Genomic DNA, 20,252 nt, shown 5'->3' with positions numbered 1-20,252 from the left:
CAAACCTTGATTATTCAATGTTAAGTGCAAAAGTACCCCCCTATGTAATGTAACGTCCCGATGTTGTACAAACATGAAATTTGGCACGGGAATTCTTCAGGTCCTAAATAGGAAAAGTAAAAGGGTCACATCTTGATTATTCAATGCCAAGTACAAAAATAAGTGCACCCCTACGTAATATACCTAATCTAATTCTCTAACTTCCCGGTGTCGTACAAACTTAAAATTTGACAGAACTATTCTTTAGGTCCTAAATAGGAAAAGTAAAGGAGTCAAAACGTAATCAATCAATTCCAAGTGCAAAAAGTACGTGACCCCCTATGTAATTTAACTAATAACACGCATCTGAACTGCACGAACATTAAATTTGCCACGTCCATTCTTTAAATCCTAAATAAGAAAAGTAAAGGGGTCACAACTTCAATAATCAATTCTAAGCGTGGAAAAATCTCCGATACGTGAGTTCTTTTCTCAGAAACCTTAAAGTCTAGGGAAATGATTTGTATACCGAGAAGAATCTAACTCACCTCTACGTGTTTATACTGGAGAGAATCTAACGCTCCTCTGTGTGTATATACTAAACAGAATCTAAGTCACCTCTGTGTGTGGCCATGAATAGCAGGCATGGAGGATGGCTTTAAGGCTAAGAAGGGGCTTCAACCCCCAGTCTGGGGGCAAATTTGAACAAAAAGGGACGTTACAAAGTGAGGAGAGTGGGAGGGGTGCTACATTCTGCAAAAAGACATCAGTACATGCAGTCACCACACCTTCATAAAATTTTCTGTGTGAACAACACGCAAGTACTTATCAAATTAACTCGGGCGACGCCGGGTATATCAGCTAATACTGTATATAGTGGCTGCTATCATTCAGGAGAGAGGGGGAGCACTCTGATGAATGCAGTGAACTGCGTATCAAAGTTATCATTGTGCAAAGTATTCGGTTCCAGAGTGTAATGCCATCTATCAATTATCATCTATATACATTAAAAGCAGAGCAACAGAAAAATATTTTGGATTGTTTTGTCTTTTAATTACACATTTGACAGATTCCACTAGTTGACAATACTGAAGTACGATATTGATGAGATTAGTAACTTTCTTTCCTTGTCACTACATATACATGCATCTCTGTATAAAATACTTCAAGGTGTCATTGCTTTTCTAGTTTAAATTACTATTCAATGTAATTTTTTTTGACATTTTCTTCAAAGATTCAATATCTCGTTCTTGTTGTTTAAACGGTTTAGCTCCCAACAAAAATATTCATCTACAGAATAGGTTATAATGTTTGATTGCTGGGACCCCCCGGGACCATAAGAACAGTGGACCCCAAATTTCCCTAATTAACGTGCCAGCAGTGTGCGTGACCACTGCTCCATTCACTGTCTTTTGAAAATCAGTCTCTGAGGTGTGCTATTATCAGGATTCCTGGGTTCTCATCATTCAGCCAGCTGTGAATGAGTGATAGCAGTTTTTGGTGGGATAACCCTTTAATAGAGATGAGCGAGCACCAAAATGCTTGAGTGCTCGTTACTCGAGTCGAACGTTCAGTGATCCTCGAGAGTTCGTTTCGAGTAACGAACCCCATTGAAGTCAATGGGCGACTCGAGCACTTTTGTATATGACAGGTGCTCCGCTAAGGTTTTCATTTGTGAAAATCTTAGCAAATCACCAAAGTCATGTAAAAAACACAGAAATGGATAGGGCAGGCGAGGAGCAACATGCAGGGCTGCATTTCGGGCTCCGAGGTCTCACTATTAAGCCACAATAGTGGCAAGAGTGAGACCCCCCCCCCGCACAGTCAGCATAAAGATCGTTCTCCTCTGCCACAGCTGTAACAGCTGTGGCAGAGAAGAACGATGTTAGCCCATTGAATTCAATGGAGCCGGCAATACAGCCGGCTCCATTGAAAGCAATGGGCTGCCGGCGAGCGCGGGATGAATTTTCGGGAAGGGCTTAAAAATTATAAGCCCTTCCCTGAAAAAAAGAGGATTTTTTACTCACCGTAAAATCTCTTTCTTGTCTCGTCATTGGGGGACACAGCAAAGACCGTGGGATATAGCTTCTGCCACTAGGAGGCGACACTAAGCACAAAAAAGTTAGCTCCGCCCTCTGGCTATATCCCTCCTGCCGACAGCAGGCTAATTAGTTTGCCATGCCAGCAGTTGGAATAGCCATGCAGGAACAGAGTGACAACAATAGTTAGTCATATGACACGTTAACAAAAAATTTCACTAATGGAAAACCACAGCACCATGTGCGACTTACAGAATCCGGAGTCCGACCAGGACCACCAACCATGTCATAGAAAGAAAGAAAGAGGGGGGGGGGGGGGGGGTGCTGTGTCCCCCAATGACGAGACGAGAAAGAGATTTTACGGTGAGTAAAAAATCCTTTTCTCGCTCGTGTCATTGGGGTACACAGTAAAGACCGCGGGACGTTCCACAGCCGTCCCCAAGGGTGGGTACAAATAAATCATAAGCGCATGCGGTCAGTTTACAGCCGTCTGTAAAACCTTTCGACCCAGCGAAGCGTCGGCTGACGCGAACGTATGTATTTGATAAAATTTAGAAAAGACCGCACCAGTCGCAACACCACCTTATCCTGGTGAAAAAACCGTAAAGGGTGGTTTTGCCGACAGCGCCGCAATCTCCGAAACCCTACGAAGGGAGGTAACCGCCACCAGGAAAGCGACCTTCCAGGACAGCAAGCGCCACAGTACTTCCGCTAATGGTTCAAACGGATGGGCCTGCAAGGCGTCCAGAACCAGGTTAAGGTCCCAAGGTGGCACCGGAGACCGGAAAGGGGGTGCCGTATGAGCAACTCACTGTAAAAAGGTGCGCACCGCCGACCTTGAAGCTAAAGATCGCTGAAACAAAACTGACAAAGCTGAAACCTGTCCCTTAAGGGAGCTGAGGCTCAGGCCCAAGTCCAACCAGTCTTGGATAAACGACAGGAGATGGGCCAACGAAAAAAAGCATCGGGTGCGTCCCTTTCTGTTCGCACCAGCGAAAAAATGTCCTCTACACCCGGTGACATACCTTCAATGACGACGGCTTCCTAGCCCTAATCATTGTCTGGATAACCGGGTCTGAGAAGCCCTTTGCTCTTAGTACCGCGGTCTCAACTGCCACGCCGTCAAACGCAGTGCAGCCCAACTTTGGTGGTAGAGGGGACCCTGAGAGAGTAGATCCTTTCGTAGGGGTAATCGCCAGGGCGCGTCTGCTAACATGTCCATGAGCTCAGCTTTCGGCGTTCTTCGCGGCCAATCTGGGCTATGAGAATCATTGGTAGCCCTTCCTTCCTGATCCTCCTGAGCATCCGAGGAAAGAAAGGAATTGGTGCACCCCCAGACCGTCATGCTAGCGACTGTAGCCAGCACCTGCCACTGCAGGGGCAGGAACGACCTGCCCTGCTGGATGCGTGGCGAGTCCAACCACCACTGGAGTGACAGCTGAACTCCTGGTGGAAACCTTATCTTCCCCTCGAGGGATCGCGCTAACCTGTCCCACCTTGAGAGTATCGCCCACTGCAAGGGGCAGGAGTGGAACAGGGCAGAAGGAATTGCCTCGAAAGACGATACCATCAGCTTCTTTAGGTCTAGAACCGGACGGACGGAGCCGTCCTTTTTTGGGGTTCTGGACCGAAAGAAGCGGTCATGCGGTTGTGAGTGGAACTCCATCGCATAGCCCCTGGACACGACCTCCTGTACCCAGGTGTCTGTGACCTGAGACGACCAGACCTGGCTGAATTGGAGAAGCCATCCCCCCACCTTGTCGGAAACAGGTGGGGGCAGTCCCTCATGCAGGGGGCTTGCCTTCGGTACCCTTTGTGGGCAGGGGCCCCCGCCAAGAGGAGCTTGGTTTAAAGGAAGGAACCTTCCTTTGTTCCCGCTCCTGTGGACCCTCTCTCTCCACCCTATGAGGACTCATCCGGCGATAGGAACGAAAACGTCTGTGCTGCGGAGATGACCGCTTTGGACGGTTCTGTGGCAAAAGTGAGCTCTTTCCACCCGTAGCCTCTGAGATGAGCTCGTCTAGCTTGGCGCCGAAAAGACGAGATCCTACAAAGGGCATACTGATTAATGACCCCTTGGAGGAAGCATCCGCATCCCACGATTTTAACCATAGGGTCCGGCGCGTCGCCACCGATGCCGCGAAGGCTCGGGCCGCCAGCCTAGCTGTATCCATAGAGGCCTCACAGAGAAACATGTCTGCTTGTTCAATCTGGTGTGTAATGCCCACCAGATACTCGGTTGCCGCCCCTTCGAGGATTCCTTCCCGTAACCGCTTTGCCCAGTCAGTAACAGCCTTACTGACCCAGGACGAGGCAAACACAGGCCTAAAAGCTGACTCTGCCGCCTCAAAAACGGTCTTTGCCAAGGCCTCGACTCCTCGATCCTTGGGATCCCTGAGGGAGGAGGACTCTGCCGTGGGTAGTACGGTATGCTTAGCCAGGCGCGAAATGGGTGGATCCACTAGCGGTGGGACCGACCACTTCTCCACTAAGTCCTGTGGGAAGGGGTATTTCCCGTCCAAGTAACCCATCTTGGAAAGACGCTTATTCGGTGCCTTCCACTCCTTAGATAGGACCTTGTCAAAGTCCTCATGAGGAGGAAAGGTTTTTGGAGAGCGTCTAGGCTGCCTGAAAGAAAACAATATCCCAGATGCCTGTGGTTCCTGTTCAGTGAGCTGAAAAGCGTCACGCACCGCAACTACTAAGCTCTCCACCATTGCCGAAAATTTGGCGACCTGATCCTCCTCCACGACAGAGTCTGAGGAGGATTCAGACCATTCCTCGTCCGAACCATCTTCTGCCAACAAGCGCCGTGACCTAGTACCAGAAGAGCGCAAAAGTGACGAGGAGGATGGTGACCGGGAGGGCCGCCGGGAGTCCGAAGGCCTGACCCATTTTCGTCCACGGCCGCGCTCCTCACGTGAACTGGAGGCTTCCTGCGCTAATTTTTCCAAAATTGCGCCAGATGCCCGAGAGAGGTCAGACACCGCCAGTGACAAGGAGCGGGCCCACTCCAGCTCGGCCATAGCTGTGGGCTGAATGGGGGGATGGGTGCCCTGCACAGCCGCCTGTTTCGCAGGGGAACAATCTCTACAAAAGGGCTCAGCCTGTCCGCATGCGAACTTTAGGTTACAGCGTGAGCAAGCAAAGTGCGTTACTCTTGCTGTCCCTGGTCCAGCCTCTAGGGCTCTGGGGTCGGACATGGTGCTGGGATTTCACCGGGCAAAGAAAACTGCGAGCTATCCTCTGCTATGCCAACCGCCGGCAGGAGGGATACGCAGCGAAAGAGGGGAGCTAGCCGCCAGGCAGAGCTAACCCAGGTCCTTGCCAAGGTCCGAAGAGGTCCGGGGAGCCGCTGGGTCGGGAGATTGCAGGTGCTGAAGGGCTTTGTTTCCTGGAGCTTGAGCTGTACAGCGTATAAGCTGAGCAGAAAAGGGCAGCAAGGAGTGGAGAAGCAGGGCGATTTTTAACTCCTGGCGCGCTGTCCCCGATAGGCTGCTTCTCTGATGTCATCCCCCTTCACCTGTGCTGAGGGAGGAAGGGGGAGGGGCAGGGGGCGGCGTGCATTGCCGTGAGGCCACGCCCCCTGCAGCGAGTCAATGAGGGGGCGTGGCCACAGCAAATCCACGGAGGTATTGCCGCAAAGCCACGCCCTCACGTCATGCAGGGGCGTGGCCACGCCGATTCCGGAGTTGCCGCGCCCGGGGCTGCAGTGCAGCCCTCTCCATTGAGCCCCCACATCGCAGGAACTCCTGCTGGGAGCCCCTGCAGGGAGCCAGAAGACCAGGGCATACTGAAAGTTGTTGCCCTGAAGTACCATGCCCGCGAGGCCACGCCCCCCCGCCGGCTTGTGCCTGGAACCAGCGCCCTGAATATCAGGTGAGCCCATACCTCCACGGTGAACTCACCTGCCCTCCCCCACCCCGCCTGCAAGCTCAAGGGGAGCCAAATGCAGGAATGCCCCAGCGACATACTGGGAGAGCCAGGAAGGGGGGAGGGAGAGGAGGGGCGCATGCGGCAGATGTATCCTTCACCCCCGCTAGTTAAAAGAATTCCCTGCTGCTACATCTGCCACATCTGTGGCAGATGCAGCAAAAGGAATTCTTCAGTTCTCAACCGCAGCTGTCACACATGACAGCTGCGGTAGAGAATCTTGCTGCCGGCATCCTGTCAATGGCTTTTCAGGGAAGGGCTTCATAAGCCCTTCCCTGAAAAGCCATTTAAATTAGTGCAAAATATTAAAAAAAAAACAATTCTCACCTCCCTTCAGTTGCCGGGGCTCAGCCGCGACTTCTAGCGCTGTCCCCGGCTCTGTAGTTCTGAGCTATCAGCAGCCGGGGATTTAAAATCCCCAGCTGCTGATAGCTCAGCAGTGCTACAGAGACGGGGACAGCGGCAGAAGTCCCCGCTGAGCCCCGGAAGCTGTTAGTGGCTTTGCAGGGAAGGGCTTAATAAGCCCTTCCCTGAAAAGCCTTTTAAAATAGTAAAAAAAAGAAAAAAAATAGGTACTCACCTCCCTTCAGCTGCCGGGGCACAGCCGTGTCTTCTCCTGCTGTCTCCTGCACTGTGTTGCTGAACAGCTGATCTATCAGCAGCCGGGGATTTAAAATCCCCGCCTGCTGAAAGAGCTGAATGTAATTGGCTAAGGTGCTCAGCCAATCACAGGCAGCTCTCACCTGTCATTCATTCGGGGAGAGCTGCCTGTGATCGGCAGTTCAGCACCACAGTGCAGGGGACAGCAGGAGAAGACGCGGCTGTGGCCCGGCAGCTGAAGGGAGGTGAGTATCTAATTTTTTTTTTTTTAAATCACTTTTAATTGATTTCCAGGGAAGGGCTTATATGTAAAGACCTTCCCTGAAAAACAATTCAGGTGTGCCACAGACCATTGTCTTCAATGGAGCCGCGGCCAGCAGCAGCGGCTCCATTGAAGTGAATGGCTGTATTTTTTTTTTTTCACCAAAATTTTTCCTTTTCAGTTAAGAGCCTATATGTTAAGCTCTTCCCTGAAAAACAATTTGGTGGTGCCAGCAGACCGTTGTCTTCAATGGAGCCGCCGGCAGCAGAAGCGGCTCCATTGAAGAGAATGGCTGCATTTTTTTTTTTTACACTAAAATCTTTCTTTTTCAGGGAATGGCTTATATGTAAAGTCCTTCCCTGAAAAGGAATGCAGGGAGCCAGCAGGTCATTGTTTGCAATGGAGCCGCCGGCAGCAGCCGCGGCTCCATTGAAAACAATGCGTGCATTCCCTATGGTGCACGCATGTCCTATCTTTGCAGGCACGCACCTGCAAAGTACGGACATGGGCACACACCATAGGGAATGCAGTGTTGTAAATACAAGCGTGTTTTTGTGCATGCGTATGCACGCACCAAAACACGCTCGTCTGAACGAGCCCTTAAGGATGATTTTCAGGTAAGGGCTTATATTTTTAAGCCCTTCCCGAAATTTCATCCCACGCTTGCCGGCAGCCCATTGCTTTCAATGGAGCCGGCTGTATTGCCGGCTCCATTGAATTCAATGGGCTAACATCGTTCTTCTCTGCCACAGCTGTTACAGCTATGGCAGAGGAGAACGATCTTTATGCTGGCATAATTTTTATTTTTTTATTTTTACACATCTTAGGATGATTTTCAGGTAAGGGCTTATATTTTTAAGCCCTTCCCGAAAATTCATCCCGCGCTCGCCGGCAGCCCATTGCTTTCAATGGAGGCGGCTGTATTGCCGGCTCCATTGAATTCAATGGTCAGTGCTCGTTTAATCGAGACGAGTACCGCGTGGTGCTTGTCTCGAGTAACGAGCATCTCGAGCACCCTAATACTCGAACGAGCATCAAGCTCGGACGAGTATGCTTGCTCATCTCTACCCTTTAACTGTTTTTTTTTTTGTCCGCATAACTGAAATAAAAAAAGGACTTTAATGAGGCATCCAAAACTTACTTGCTCGTACAGTACTCGGAACTTGTCTCTTTCTATTGTTAGAACTTTGACATTGGACTGGATCTCAACCATGTGTTTTTCAAATCTGTCCAACATGTTCTGGAGCTCATCTCTTTCTCTTGTAAGAAGCCTAAGGTGTGCATTGTAGCCTGCGTCCTAAACAGCAAGAAATAATACATAGATTATATATACACACATACATGTACACATAATAACGATAAGTTCCAATATCTTTATAGACCCTATATAGTGTAGGGTATATTTTAACATAGATCCCTGTTGGTTTGTGGGTGACAGTAGCCTAATCAGCCTCTCTCCTTTGCACTACAATTGTGAATAGCTTTTATTGCTGTCCATATTATATATTACAGCTATTATAGATGACATAGGTGTAAAAGGGAGAGGTTGCATACCCTTTCATTACCGTGAAGGATGGGGGGAGAAGTGCCACTGATAAAGAAAACTTGCTTTCCTTCTGAAATTTGATTATGTGTAGTTTGTCCTAGTCTTCCATTTTGGCCTCCTTAGGCATATTTTTATCTTTTATTAATAAAAGTTATATTTTAGGGTATTCGGTAAATAGGATTACTACTGAAGTGAATTGGAAATAATTGTGTTATTTGAGTAATACTGACTGGAAGCTGCAGAAGAACAACACCTGGGCATGGCAGATTCAGATATAGTCACCAGTTCTATCAGTTGGTAACAAAATCCTTTTGGCCAACCAGGTAGAAAAAACAAAAACAAAACTTGATTACAAAAATAATCTTGATTGGGTGCAGTGTATAATATGATCTTTTTCATAAGAAAGTGCCTTTAAATCTTTATTTTAGTGCAGGGCACACCTTTTCTGGGGAACTCTGTGTTTTACTGGTATCTTGCATGGAATAATTCCTGGTACTGGATTTTAGATTAAGTGCTCGCTCCAGTTTCTCAGTCTCCATTTTATAATGGTCCCTTTCTTCTTCCAAGGATTTAACAAATGAATCCAGGCGAGAAGGTGAGCGATCAGTCCGCAAAATGCCATGTTGTGTCCGCATCCTTTCAATCTCCAGCACCAACTCACGTTCTGAAAATAGAAAAAAAGTAAATACTTTAATGTAAAAAAAAAAAATATATATGTTTTTTTTCCTGTTCATCTATTAAATCCTTAATATTCTGCTCAAATGGTGACAAGACATAGAACGTAAAAAAAAAAAAAACCAAGACAATATTCATCATCTCTAGCTGGGCACAAGTTGCAGGAGGCCAAGACACACAAAAGAAAGAGAAAACAAGTGTAATTTACAACACATTTCTAAGGTGAACTGAACTTCAGGAACCAGAACATAAATCATATAAACCTAAGAATATATAGGAGGTGATACACGTAGGGCGGCTATGACATTTTGCTGCCTAAAAGAATCACCTGTTATCATCTGTTTTTCAAGTTTACTTGAAATCCGCTGTTTTTCGTTCTCTGCATAGTTCAAGACGGACTCTAATTTGCGATTTTCATCCTTTCTCGTCTCTAACTCATCAGCTAGCTTATTCTTCTCAAATTCACAAGTACTTAAATCCTAAGAAGAAAAAGAACTTTTATTCTAAATTAACCAGTCAACTCTAACTGAGGTGAAATTATTCTGTGCCAACATTTATGCTTCTCCAAGTCCCGATATTTCCAATGAGAATCCGCGTCATTGTTTTTGTGGCGCTGATTTGAAATTTATGTTGCGGAAACAAAAAAAACAAAAAAAAAAACTGTCAGATTAAATTTTCACAGCAGTTTCCATATTGAAGCCGCATCAGGTGGATTTGTGCCGACTGTACCACGGAATGGGGCTAAAAGCACACACGGATCCATAGCATTTCCAAATGCCAATCCACAGCAGATATCTGCGGATCAGCCTCAGATTTTATTTGCAAATTCTGGTGCCTTTACCTGATGAAAAAAATCTGCTGTGTTACCAAGTTCTTAGCCAAATAGGACCTTTATGATGAAGGGTCTTTTAGGTAGACCAACATAAATACAATACATTTCGGTATTTTCCAACTTATTGTCTATTTATGCTTGTAAATAACTTACAGACTTATACTCAGATAAGGTGCTTTCCAGTTGTTTTATTTCAATGTGAAGCCTTTTTATTTCACTCTAGAATGGAGGAATACAACAATTCAGTAAAAAGTTCAGTTTCCCATGTATTCACAAACATTAATGAGCGTTAATCTATCTTTAATCCAAAACTACTAAATGCAGTAAATAAATGTATATATCACATTTTTGTTTTGATAGGTCCAACAGGTATTAAATGGGGATCGTCCATGCATTAGTTTCTCCGGGCAGCAGTGTTAGTTAGAAATTAATCAAATTACAGCTCATTTCTCAGAGAATTTTTCTTGAAAAATTATAATACTCCGCTGATAGATAGCTGTGGGAAACTACTAACTTTTATAGGGTTTGTCCAAGAATACATTCTTAGCCCAATCTGACAACATCTGATGCCCAGCAAGTATTGTGCATGGGTCCCATGAATTGGAACAGTTGTGCAAGATACTTGCTGGGCATTGTAGGGTTGCCTCGGCAACTAAATAACCCAACGTGTAGTTGCATCTCTTTATATCTTTAAATCACTAGATTGATGAAATCCTTTATATAAAGTCATAGTTACAATGACAACATACATTTCATGGTTCTGTTTGGAAGAAAGGTTTGTTTAAAAAAAAAGAAATGTAACACCATGCAACATTACTTACTTTTGCCTCATCAATTTCGGCATCTGCAGTCACCAATACCCTCTCCTTATCCTTCTCCAGCTGCTGTGCCATTTGGTCTATCTCTAGCAGCTCTTTACAGAGTTCTTCATTTTTGGTACTCAGATTTACCACTTCACTGGTGACATTGTGCCGTGTCTCTAGGAGCTCTTGCACACGTTTTTCAAGGCCTTGATTTGCTTGCTGAAGGTATTCGATCTAGTAAAACACCACATATAAATCTGTTTTTCATAATCAAAGTGTCACTTCATGAATTAATAAAACAAGCTTCCTCCATATGCCGATTGCCTGTCATAAGGAATCAGTGCTGAGCAATGTGACTGCAAGGCTATAGGATTCACATCATAAAATTGTTTAAAGGGGTGTTTCATTGATGGGACTTTTTTTTCAGTTTTCACCCATTCATTCAAGTTACATTCTCCCATTTCTGTGTAATGAGGAATGGAACCACTGGTCGCATATATGCAGCAGCGGCCATTGAAGGGCTGCGTATGAAAAGCTGCCCAAGCGCAGGCATTGTGAAGAAGCAGCGTTTCAATATGCATCCTGCTCTGGAGCAGGGAATTTTGAAAAAAAAACAAAACACGCTGCGCATGTCCGTGACGTCATATTCCCAGGCATAAGCAGTGCCAATCGCAGCCCATAAGAGGTCTCTACCTGCAGAGTGAAAGGGCTGCGATGTGTACAATGCTCTGGGATACTCGCAGCGTTGTATGCATACGCCTGTGTAAATGAGCCCTAGGACTCTCTTCACACTGGTGTTCATTCTACAGGATCCATTATCATCTGTGAAGATCTATTTTTCTACTCAATCAATGATGGTCCCTTTAGGTATCCAAACAGAGATTTGTAGGAGTGTGAGCATAAATTTAACCAAGTACCAAAACAAATAACTTACTTGCAGATTTAGGTGGGCAACAAGTTTCTCATTACTTCTGTATCTGGCTTCTAGAGAAATAACATCATGGGAACGCCCACCATCCAATGCTAGTGCCAACCGCTCTAACTCTTTGTCTCTCAGGTCAACCTTAAGAAGCAAGATATATGAAAATTTACAATACAAAATGTATTACTAGAGATGAGCGAGCATACTTGTTAAAAGACAAATACTCGAGCGAGTATCGTCCTTTTCGAGTATCTGCCTGCTCATCCGCAAAGATTCGGATGCCGGTGGGGAAGAGCAGGGGGAGATCACTCTCACCCCCCCCCAGTCCCGCAACCCACCGCTCCCCCCGCCGGCACCCAAATCTTTGTGGACGAGCAGGCAGATACTCGAAAAGGACGATACTTGCTCGAGTATTTGTCCTGAACGAGTATGCTCGCTCATCTCTAATTATTATACATATCAGATCATATATTTTGTGATCAGTTGAGAACACAGTTTGGACATCTTCAGAGATCACAGCTATAAACGACAACAAGGAACATGTAAATGATATTAAAAAAAAAATCTATCACAAAATAAACTTGAAACATGCACATACTGAATAATAGAAAACTAACCTGATGGGTGACGTGCTTCACTGCTCTTTCTGATGACTCCAACTTCTCATGCAGAGAAGCAACATCCTGCTGTAGTTCCCGTATTCTGACAAGCACAATAATTGGAATATAAAATTACACTATAAGTAAATGACAGCAAACTACATCATGCCAGAAATAATGCCAAAGGTGCATAATGGACATTACACTTCTCTTTAAAATGACTCCACATCTTTATATGTAAAAATATGAAGCCTTACCTGTCATCTGCAACTTGAAGTAGATCAGCAACATATGGATCCTCCGGTTGTGGGACCGGGTGCCCACTTATTCCTGAGGGTGGGATTGGCTGATCAATCTGCATGCGCTGACGCCTAAAAGGAATGTTTCTTTTCTTTCCACCTGTACAAAATAGATAAGATGACTTGAAAAATAAGCATTAACATTGTATATAATATGTAAGCACGCCGCTTGTGACCGAAATCCATGAACTATGTAAACATTGAAGGCTATTTTTCCAGAAATATTTTATTTGTATTTAAACTTATTCTTGAAGAAGAGCAGAACTTTTTGTTTTAACATTTTTAGGGCTTTTCTAACATACATTTAGGTTACCTGGTTACCTAGAGTACCCAGTGACCCGAGGGACGCTGCTTGTAAACTTTACAAAGTAAAAAAGAAAAAAAAAAAAAAAGAATCACAGAAGGGGGCCATACATAAGCCGTATTTACACTGCGAGACGCACAAAGGTTGCGTGAAAATAGATCACAGTATTTGCAATGGGGCTATGTACATGGGCTAGTATTCACACAGCGATGCTGAGAGACAGAAGTATCACAGCATGTATTTCCATGTGAGAACAGTACATGCAAATGTGCAGTGTCTCGTACATCGGCCGAAACGCAAATATGGTGCCTACGTGCTGTGAGTTGCACCCGAGAATCTTCAGTTCTGCTCGTCCTCAGCTTTGTAAATAAGGCCTTATTGGTATACTGTACTGATCCAGAATACAAGGGCATGTATAGACACCACATTCCTCATCATGCAGACAGGCAGATTGTTTTCACAGCCGACCAATATACGCTTCCATCTAAGCAGTTCAACCCCCTTCCCTCCCCAGCTCTCTGCCTCTCTGCTCCACTACAGCGTTTGTAATGGAAGTGGGCGGGATGGGCGGAGGTAAGCTCTGCTCTGTCCCGCCCACTCCCATAGCTGACTATAGTCAAGCGGCAGAAGCTTAGCTCCACCCCACCCCGCCCACTCCCATTGCAAACCGCTCAGAGGGGAGGAGAGATACAGAGAGCTGGTGAGGGGGAGGGGGAACAACTGCTTAGATGGAAGCGCATATCGGCCGGCCGTGAAAACGCCGGCCAATATACGATCGTGTAAATAATCCCTAAGGCATACAAAGAGCGACACATAAATGGCGTTAATAGGTTGTACGCCTGCATGCCGCACAATACATATCAATGGGACTAGCATCCTTTGTATGCCCCATCTGTGTGCAAGTAGAGTACTAAGCAGTAGGAATGTGAGTCGTTGTTAATCAGCATATGCAATGCTTTTCCGTATATCAATCTGCCCATCTGCATGCTGAGGCAAGTAGTGTCTATACCTGCCCTTGTATTTTGTATCCGTATACAAGTATATAGCTGCCTTCTGTGGTTTTTTTTTTTTTTGCTTACAAACATTGTAGCTGCAATGAACCTGTGGCCCCCACTCATTTAGGCTGGGTTCACTAAGAGCGAATTAGCCGCGAAAATTCCATGTGGAATTTCGCTGTGGCAAATCCACCTGCGGCTGCGAGATTTCCGCCGAGAATACGTCCCGTGGGAACCCAGCCTTACAGTGTGGGCAATGTACAGAGCAGTACTACATTACACAGACAGGCCTTCCCCACTGCAGTTGTCACATTTTTATTGCAAATATTTAGCCTGCATATTCCTCGTGAATAAGAGGGCTAAATAAATAAAAACAAAAACAGAAGTTTTGAACACCTCATTAATCAATCTTTAGGATTTTTATACTGCTCTGTGTGCGGTTTGGCAGGGTTGTTTTATTACACTGCTCTACTCCAGCAATATAACTAAATGATTACTTAGTTAGTTTGTGGCGATCTTAGTGTATCTTGACGCCACTGGAAGTATAGATGGATGCAAGATACAAGGGTTGATGCTCCCCGTTTCTGATTAGCTGCACGCCACTGTCCCCTTTTCTCGGGCTCACAGGTTCTGCTTTTGGCCGATGGACCGCAGAAGTTGACAGCGCTGCTGTGGGCCAGAGCGCTGAGCGTCAGTGTTCAGTTCACGGCGCTGCAGTGGGCCGCAGTGGTAAGCAGCGCCATTCTGGAGTCAGTCGGCTCTTGCGAGGCATGGATCGTTGAGCGCTGCACAGCGCAACGGCGGCAGCTGTATGGGGAAGGGGGGATTGTATATTCACCTTTGCACTCCCAGTATTCCTGCGGCTCCGCTACACTTACACTGTCGGCAGGAGCAGGAGGTATAACAGCGAGGAAGGATCGGCAGGGACAGTCACAGCGGCCAGCTACAAGCCAGCGGAGGTGACAGTGAGGCCAGCAGCTTAAGCTATGAAGGCCAGCGACAGTGGTGCGGCTGGGACGCAGGCTACAGTCACCGCGGGGCTAGAAGCAGGACCTGTGAGCCCAAGAAAAGGGGACAGTGGCGTGCAGCCAATCAGAAACAGGGGGTGTCAACCCTCTGTCAAACACCTTGTATCTTGCTTCCACCTTCAAGCTTGGTTCCACCTGCATTTTCTGCTAGCAAATAAAAAAAAAAAAAAAATATTAAAAATCGCAGCATGCTCCATTTTGCTGTGGTTCCCGCACGGACTGAGTCAATTGAAATTGGGCCAGTAAGGCCTCATGTCTACAGGCTCCCACATGCGAAATCCGACCCACCCGTGGACATGAGGCCTTATTGTATGTTAAACAATGTTTAAAGTAATATACACATGAAGGATGTGGCTCTATCCAATGTAATCACAGACACCTATATATTATCCACCCCCATGTTATCACAGCCCCCTCCCGTAATGTCCTTTCCATAGACATCTTCACAGTCCCCTCAATATTAATCTCTACAGCCCCCTTTATCCCCCATACTGTTAACCTCCATAGCCATCTTTATGTAGTGCTCTCCTCAGTAACCCCCCCCCTTAGTATTCTCCTTTGAAACCCCCCCAGCCCCACATACTGTTCTTCCTACAGATTCCCCCCAGTGTCCCCTCCACAGCCCCACCTTAAAGGGGTTGTCCCGCGCCGAAACGGGTTTTGTTTTTTTTCAATAGCCCCCCCGTTCGGCGCGAGACAAACCCGATGCATGTGTTGAAAAAAACAACCGGATAGTACTTACCCGAATCCCCACGCTCCGGTGACTTCTTACTTACCTTGCGAAGATGGCCGCCGGGATCTTCACCCTCGGTGGACCGCAGGTCTTCTGTGCGGTCCATTGCCGATTCCAGCCTCCTGATTGGCTGGAATCGGCACACGTGACGGGGCGGAGCTACGAGGAGCCGCTCTCCAGCACGAGCAGCCCCATTCAACACGGAGAAGACCGGACTGCGCAAGCGCGTCTCATCGGGCGATTAGACGCTGAAAATTAGACGGCACCATGGAGACGAGGACGCTAGCAACGGAACAGGTAAGTGAATAACTTCTGTATGGCTCATAATTAATGCACGATGTACATTACAAAGTGCATTAATATGGCCATACAGAAGTGTATACCCCAACTTTGTTTCGCGGGACAACCCCTTTAAAGCCACTCTCACACAGGCGCTTGAAAAAATGCTGCTTTTTTAACGCAGTGTTTACTGCAGTTTAATGCGTTTTTGACTGTTTTCAGCACAGTTATAAACACCGCTAAGAAAGCCAATATGCCAGAACTAAAAAAAAAAAAAAGATGTGGTAACCACATTCAGCAGCGCTGAAAATGCACCCTACTCATTTCAATGGAGAAAGCATTGCGTTTTAAAAACGCAGAAACGCATGAAAACAGACAGCATTTTAAAAACGCTGCCTTTCAACGCTTCTCTGAGAAGCCCATTGAAATCAATGGTAGCGATTGACAGTGTTTAGTGTTTTCCTCTGTAGCTTTGAACTGAAGAGTCGGGAAACAATGCATACAGTATATAAGCAAAGCACTAATTTGCCAAGAGTCAGACAATCAGCGCTATGCTTACTTGCACCATCACTCCCAATACTACACACACTTCCCCATCTCACATGGCCTCCATCACAGGTTGTATCTTGCGTCCCCAGGTGCTAGATCCACTCAGCCCGATATCAGCCCCACTCACAAGGACAGAGCCAATATCAATTTCACGATTTAAATGAAAAACTGCATTGTGCGGCATTAAAGTGAATTCAATTAATCGCTCAGCCTTAGCTCAAGGTATAGGCCAAATTCACCCAAGCAATGAACTATGCGATGACACTTTATGGCAGCTTGGTGGCTTAGTAGTTACACCACAGCCCTACAGCACTGAGGTTCTGGATTCAAATCCATCCATGGGAAACATCTGAACAGAGTTTGTATGTTCTCTGCATACTCAATTTCTTCCCACAAAAATAACGACAGGTTAATAGACAGCCTAATGTGTGAGATCCATGGGGAAATTAAACTGTAAGCCTGAATGGAAAGAGGTACTGATGTCACTGGTGACAACCTCTGTGCCGCATCAATGAGAACTGAAAATCTTCAATGTACAAAATGATCTTGACAGTCCAGCACTAACCTGGTGTCTGCACCACAGCCTGCACTAACCTGGTGTCTGCACCACAGCCTGCACTAACCTGGTGTCTGCACCACAGCCTGCACTAACCTGGTGTCTGCACCACAGCCTGCACTAACCTGGTGTCTGCACCACAGCCTGCACTAACCTGGTGTCTGCACCACAGCCTGCACTAACCTGGTGTCTGCACCACAGCCTGCACTAACCTGGTGTCTGCACCACAGCCTGCACTAACCTGGTGTCTGCACCACAGCCTGCACTAACCTGGTGTCTGCACCACAGCCTGCACTAACCTGGTGTCTGCACCACAGCCTGCACTAACCTGGTGTCTGCACCACAGCCTGCACTAACCTGGTGTCTGCACCACAGCCTGCACTAACCTGGTGTCTGCACCACAGCCTGCACTAACCTGGTGTCTGCACCACAGCCTGCACTAACCTGGTGTCTGCACCACAGCCTGCACTAACCTGGTGTCTGCACCACAGCCTGCACTAACCTGGTGTCTGCACCACAGCCTGCACTAACCTGGTGTCTGCACCACAGCCTGCACTAACCTGGTGTCTGCACCACAGCCTGCACTAACCTGGTGTCTGCACCACAGCCTGCACTAACCTGGTGTCTGCACCACAGCCTGCACTAACCTGGTGTCTGCACCACAGCCTGCACTAACCTGGTGTCTGCACCACAGCCTGCACTAACCTGGTGTCTGCACCACAGCCTGCACTAACCTGGTGTCTGCACCACAGCCTGCACTAACCTGGTGTCTGCACCACAGCCTGCACTAACCTGGTGTCTGCACCACAGCTTCCACTAACCTGGTGTCTGCACCACAGCTTCCACTAACCTGGTGTCTGCACCACAGCTTCCACTAACCTGGTGTCTGCACCACAGCTTCCACTAACCTGGTGTCTGCACCACAGCTTGCACTAACCTGGTGTCTGCACCACAGCTTGCACTAACCTGGTGTCTGCACCACAGCTTGCACTAACCTGGTGTCTGCACCACAGCTTGCACTAACCTGGTGTCTGCACCACAGCTTGCACTAACCTGGTGTCTGCACCACAGCCTGCACTAACCTGGTGTCTGCACCACAGCTTGCAGGTTCTTCTCCTGAAGCTGCTGAATCCTTTCAGCCTTTGCTTTGCCTTCTTTTTCCATTGAACGGATTTTATGGACATATTGGTTATTTAGAAACTTCAAGTCAGCAGTCTGGTGTTCAAGTTTTCTCAGAGAAGCTTTCAAATCTTCAGAAAAAGTAAGAAAATGTTAAAATAAAGGATCCGCAAAACCTTAGAGCTTCCAATTATTTCATTATTCTCTTTGTAAAACCTTTGAGCTTAAACTGTTCACTTAAGTAGTTCTCATCAGACAAGCTGGTGTGGTGCCTGACCTTTAATGTGGCGATCAGATTCCTCTTTGATCTTCAGGAGCTCCAAGTGGAGCTCATTGTTCTCTCTGACAAGCCTGGCATTTTCTGCCTTGTAAGGTTCTATCACAGCATCAAAATTCTTATTCTCCTTCTCATTCTTGCCAGCATTTAACTTTGCATTGCGAAGGCTTTCTGTAGTATGAACAAGATCACTGTAAAGTGCAGGAAAAGCAGGTTGTCAACACAAGACAACAAAATGTAACATCTGAAGCTATCCAATGAAGAAAACGGATTTGTGTATTTAAGAAGATTTCTGGTTTTAGCCTGCACAGAATGTAACATATGAGAGCAGTAAGTAGTGGTGACAGGAGGGTTATTTGCCTTTATGAAATGCAATAATAAACCATGTATTGCATGATTACATACAGGATCCTCCTGAGGCCTGTGCTCCATAATGTTCTATCCTGCTCCCCCAAGGCTCCCTTGTTTACTTACACTGGTACCTGTAATAATGTAGCCCTGCTGTACTAAAAACTACACTTCCCAAGAGTCTTCATTTCCTCCTTCTGTCACTGTCGACGGGCTGCCGTTTACCTTCCGTGTTGGAGTCTCTTCCAGCAACCCCTTCTTGGATTTCTTCCCCTGTAGCTTGGATCAAATTTTCCACAGAGGATCATCTATTCCTTCCCATTACCCCTGAGCAAAACCTTTGCCGGAATGGCAGAAAGGTCTGTGATAGCCTAGCTCCATAATGTCCCATGCTATACAGTATGTGATGTCGCAGAGAGTGATCTTTGCCCAATCTTTTCCATAATTTACCATTTCCTTGCAGGGAATAAGGCACTGCCAGGGGTCTCTATCGGCAGCTAATTCTTTCATCTTAAAGAAATAAACATAAGTGTATTCCAGGTATCTATGATCACCTCGGAGGATCGCTTCTTCCCTGAAGTGATGCCAGGCATTTTTAAACACAAACGCATCGCATCCGTAGTGACATCGCATGTTGACGATCGCGATAACAGGCCGAGTTTCACAGCCCAATCACACTCACCCATGTCAAATTAGCTTTAGACCGGTCTCACACAACTGGATTTCAATTGCGGAATCCGCACAAACAATCCACAGTATTCCCGCACCCATTGAACAAATAGAACGTTCGCATGTCCGCTCAGATAAGCGGATAGCGATTGTGTTTTCCGTGAGCAGATTTTAAATCACAGCGGGTTTTATTTTTTTGCGGCATCCGCACAGATGGTTTTCATTGAAGTCAACGGAAGCCATCCGACCTGCAACCTATCCACAATTGACATTGCGATAGGCGATGAGGCGGGTATCCGCGGCCTAGCGACTGCGTAGCCCAATGGCTTATGACAGTTCTATCTCTGCAGCTCCAAGGTACCTGAAGAGTTTCTCAACAAGTGGTAGTGACTCAATGCCCAGTGGCTGCTTGTAGCCAAGTTGGTCCAGGCGTTTACGGAGGTTGATAAACTTCCTTTCTGCAGCAGTGCTCATTGTAGCGATCTTTACATAAAGAGCCTTCTATGATCCCAAGTTCAGAGTCTAAACAGGAATACAAGAAACTGTATTAGCAGCTGTTAGTTGCTGGAATTTCAAGTGGCAAAAGTAAAAATGCAGATTTCATGTAGGTTACAGTAAAAGACGAGGACACACAACAGTCAACACGGTTTTAGCAACATTCTTCTAGAAGATCAGGATAAAGGCTTTCTGCTTCTCAGATGACAAGCAGAACAGCCTTGTGGAAGGAAGTGGCATTCACATGACCGCCCTCCTACTGAAGCAGTGCGGGCACCCAAACATGAGGGCAGATGGCAGCAGATAGTCACTACTGGATGAAATAAGAGAACACAATGCCCGACCTGACACTTTGTATATAGGATGCTTGTTAATTCCACAGCCTGATATAAAGTAAAATAAATGATTGAA

General features: G+C 46.5%; 1 protein-coding gene across 2 annotated transcripts in view; it reads right to left on the bottom strand.

The window, feature by feature from the left end:
• Positions 1 to 20,252, bottom strand: part of CEP135 (centrosomal protein 135) — a 67,206-nt gene that overhangs the window by 38,946 nt on the left and 8,008 nt on the right. For both annotated transcript variants that reach the window (XM_066573366.1, XM_066573365.1), the window contains exons 2-12: positions 19,708 to 19,868; positions 18,330 to 18,520; positions 18,016 to 18,183; positions 12,448 to 12,589; positions 12,209 to 12,293; positions 11,604 to 11,732; positions 10,688 to 10,903; positions 10,020 to 10,085; positions 9,363 to 9,513; positions 8,800 to 9,023; positions 7,955 to 8,110 (exon numbers count right to left, since the gene is read on the bottom strand). In XM_066573366.1, the coding sequence (XP_066429463.1) occupies positions 7,955 to 8,110; positions 8,800 to 9,023; positions 9,363 to 9,513; positions 10,020 to 10,085; positions 10,688 to 10,903; positions 11,604 to 11,732; positions 12,209 to 12,293; positions 12,448 to 12,589; positions 18,016 to 18,183; positions 18,330 to 18,520; positions 19,708 to 19,820 (1,641 nt within the window). In that variant the 5' untranslated portion in view covers positions 19,821 to 19,868. The remainder of the gene's footprint in view (positions 1 to 7,954; positions 8,111 to 8,799; positions 9,024 to 9,362; positions 9,514 to 10,019; positions 10,086 to 10,687; positions 10,904 to 11,603; positions 11,733 to 12,208; positions 12,294 to 12,447; positions 12,590 to 18,015; positions 18,184 to 18,329; positions 18,521 to 19,707; positions 19,869 to 20,252) is intronic.

This window comes from Eleutherodactylus coqui, chromosome 7 (genome assembly GCF_035609145.1).
Source record: "Eleutherodactylus coqui strain aEleCoq1 chromosome 7, aEleCoq1.hap1, whole genome shotgun sequence".
NCBI classification, from domain to species: Eukaryota; Metazoa; Chordata; class Amphibia; order Anura; family Eleutherodactylidae; genus Eleutherodactylus; species Eleutherodactylus coqui.
The sequence above is the reverse complement of the archived record's forward strand: the minus strand, read 5'-3'. Positions and strand labels throughout refer to the sequence as shown.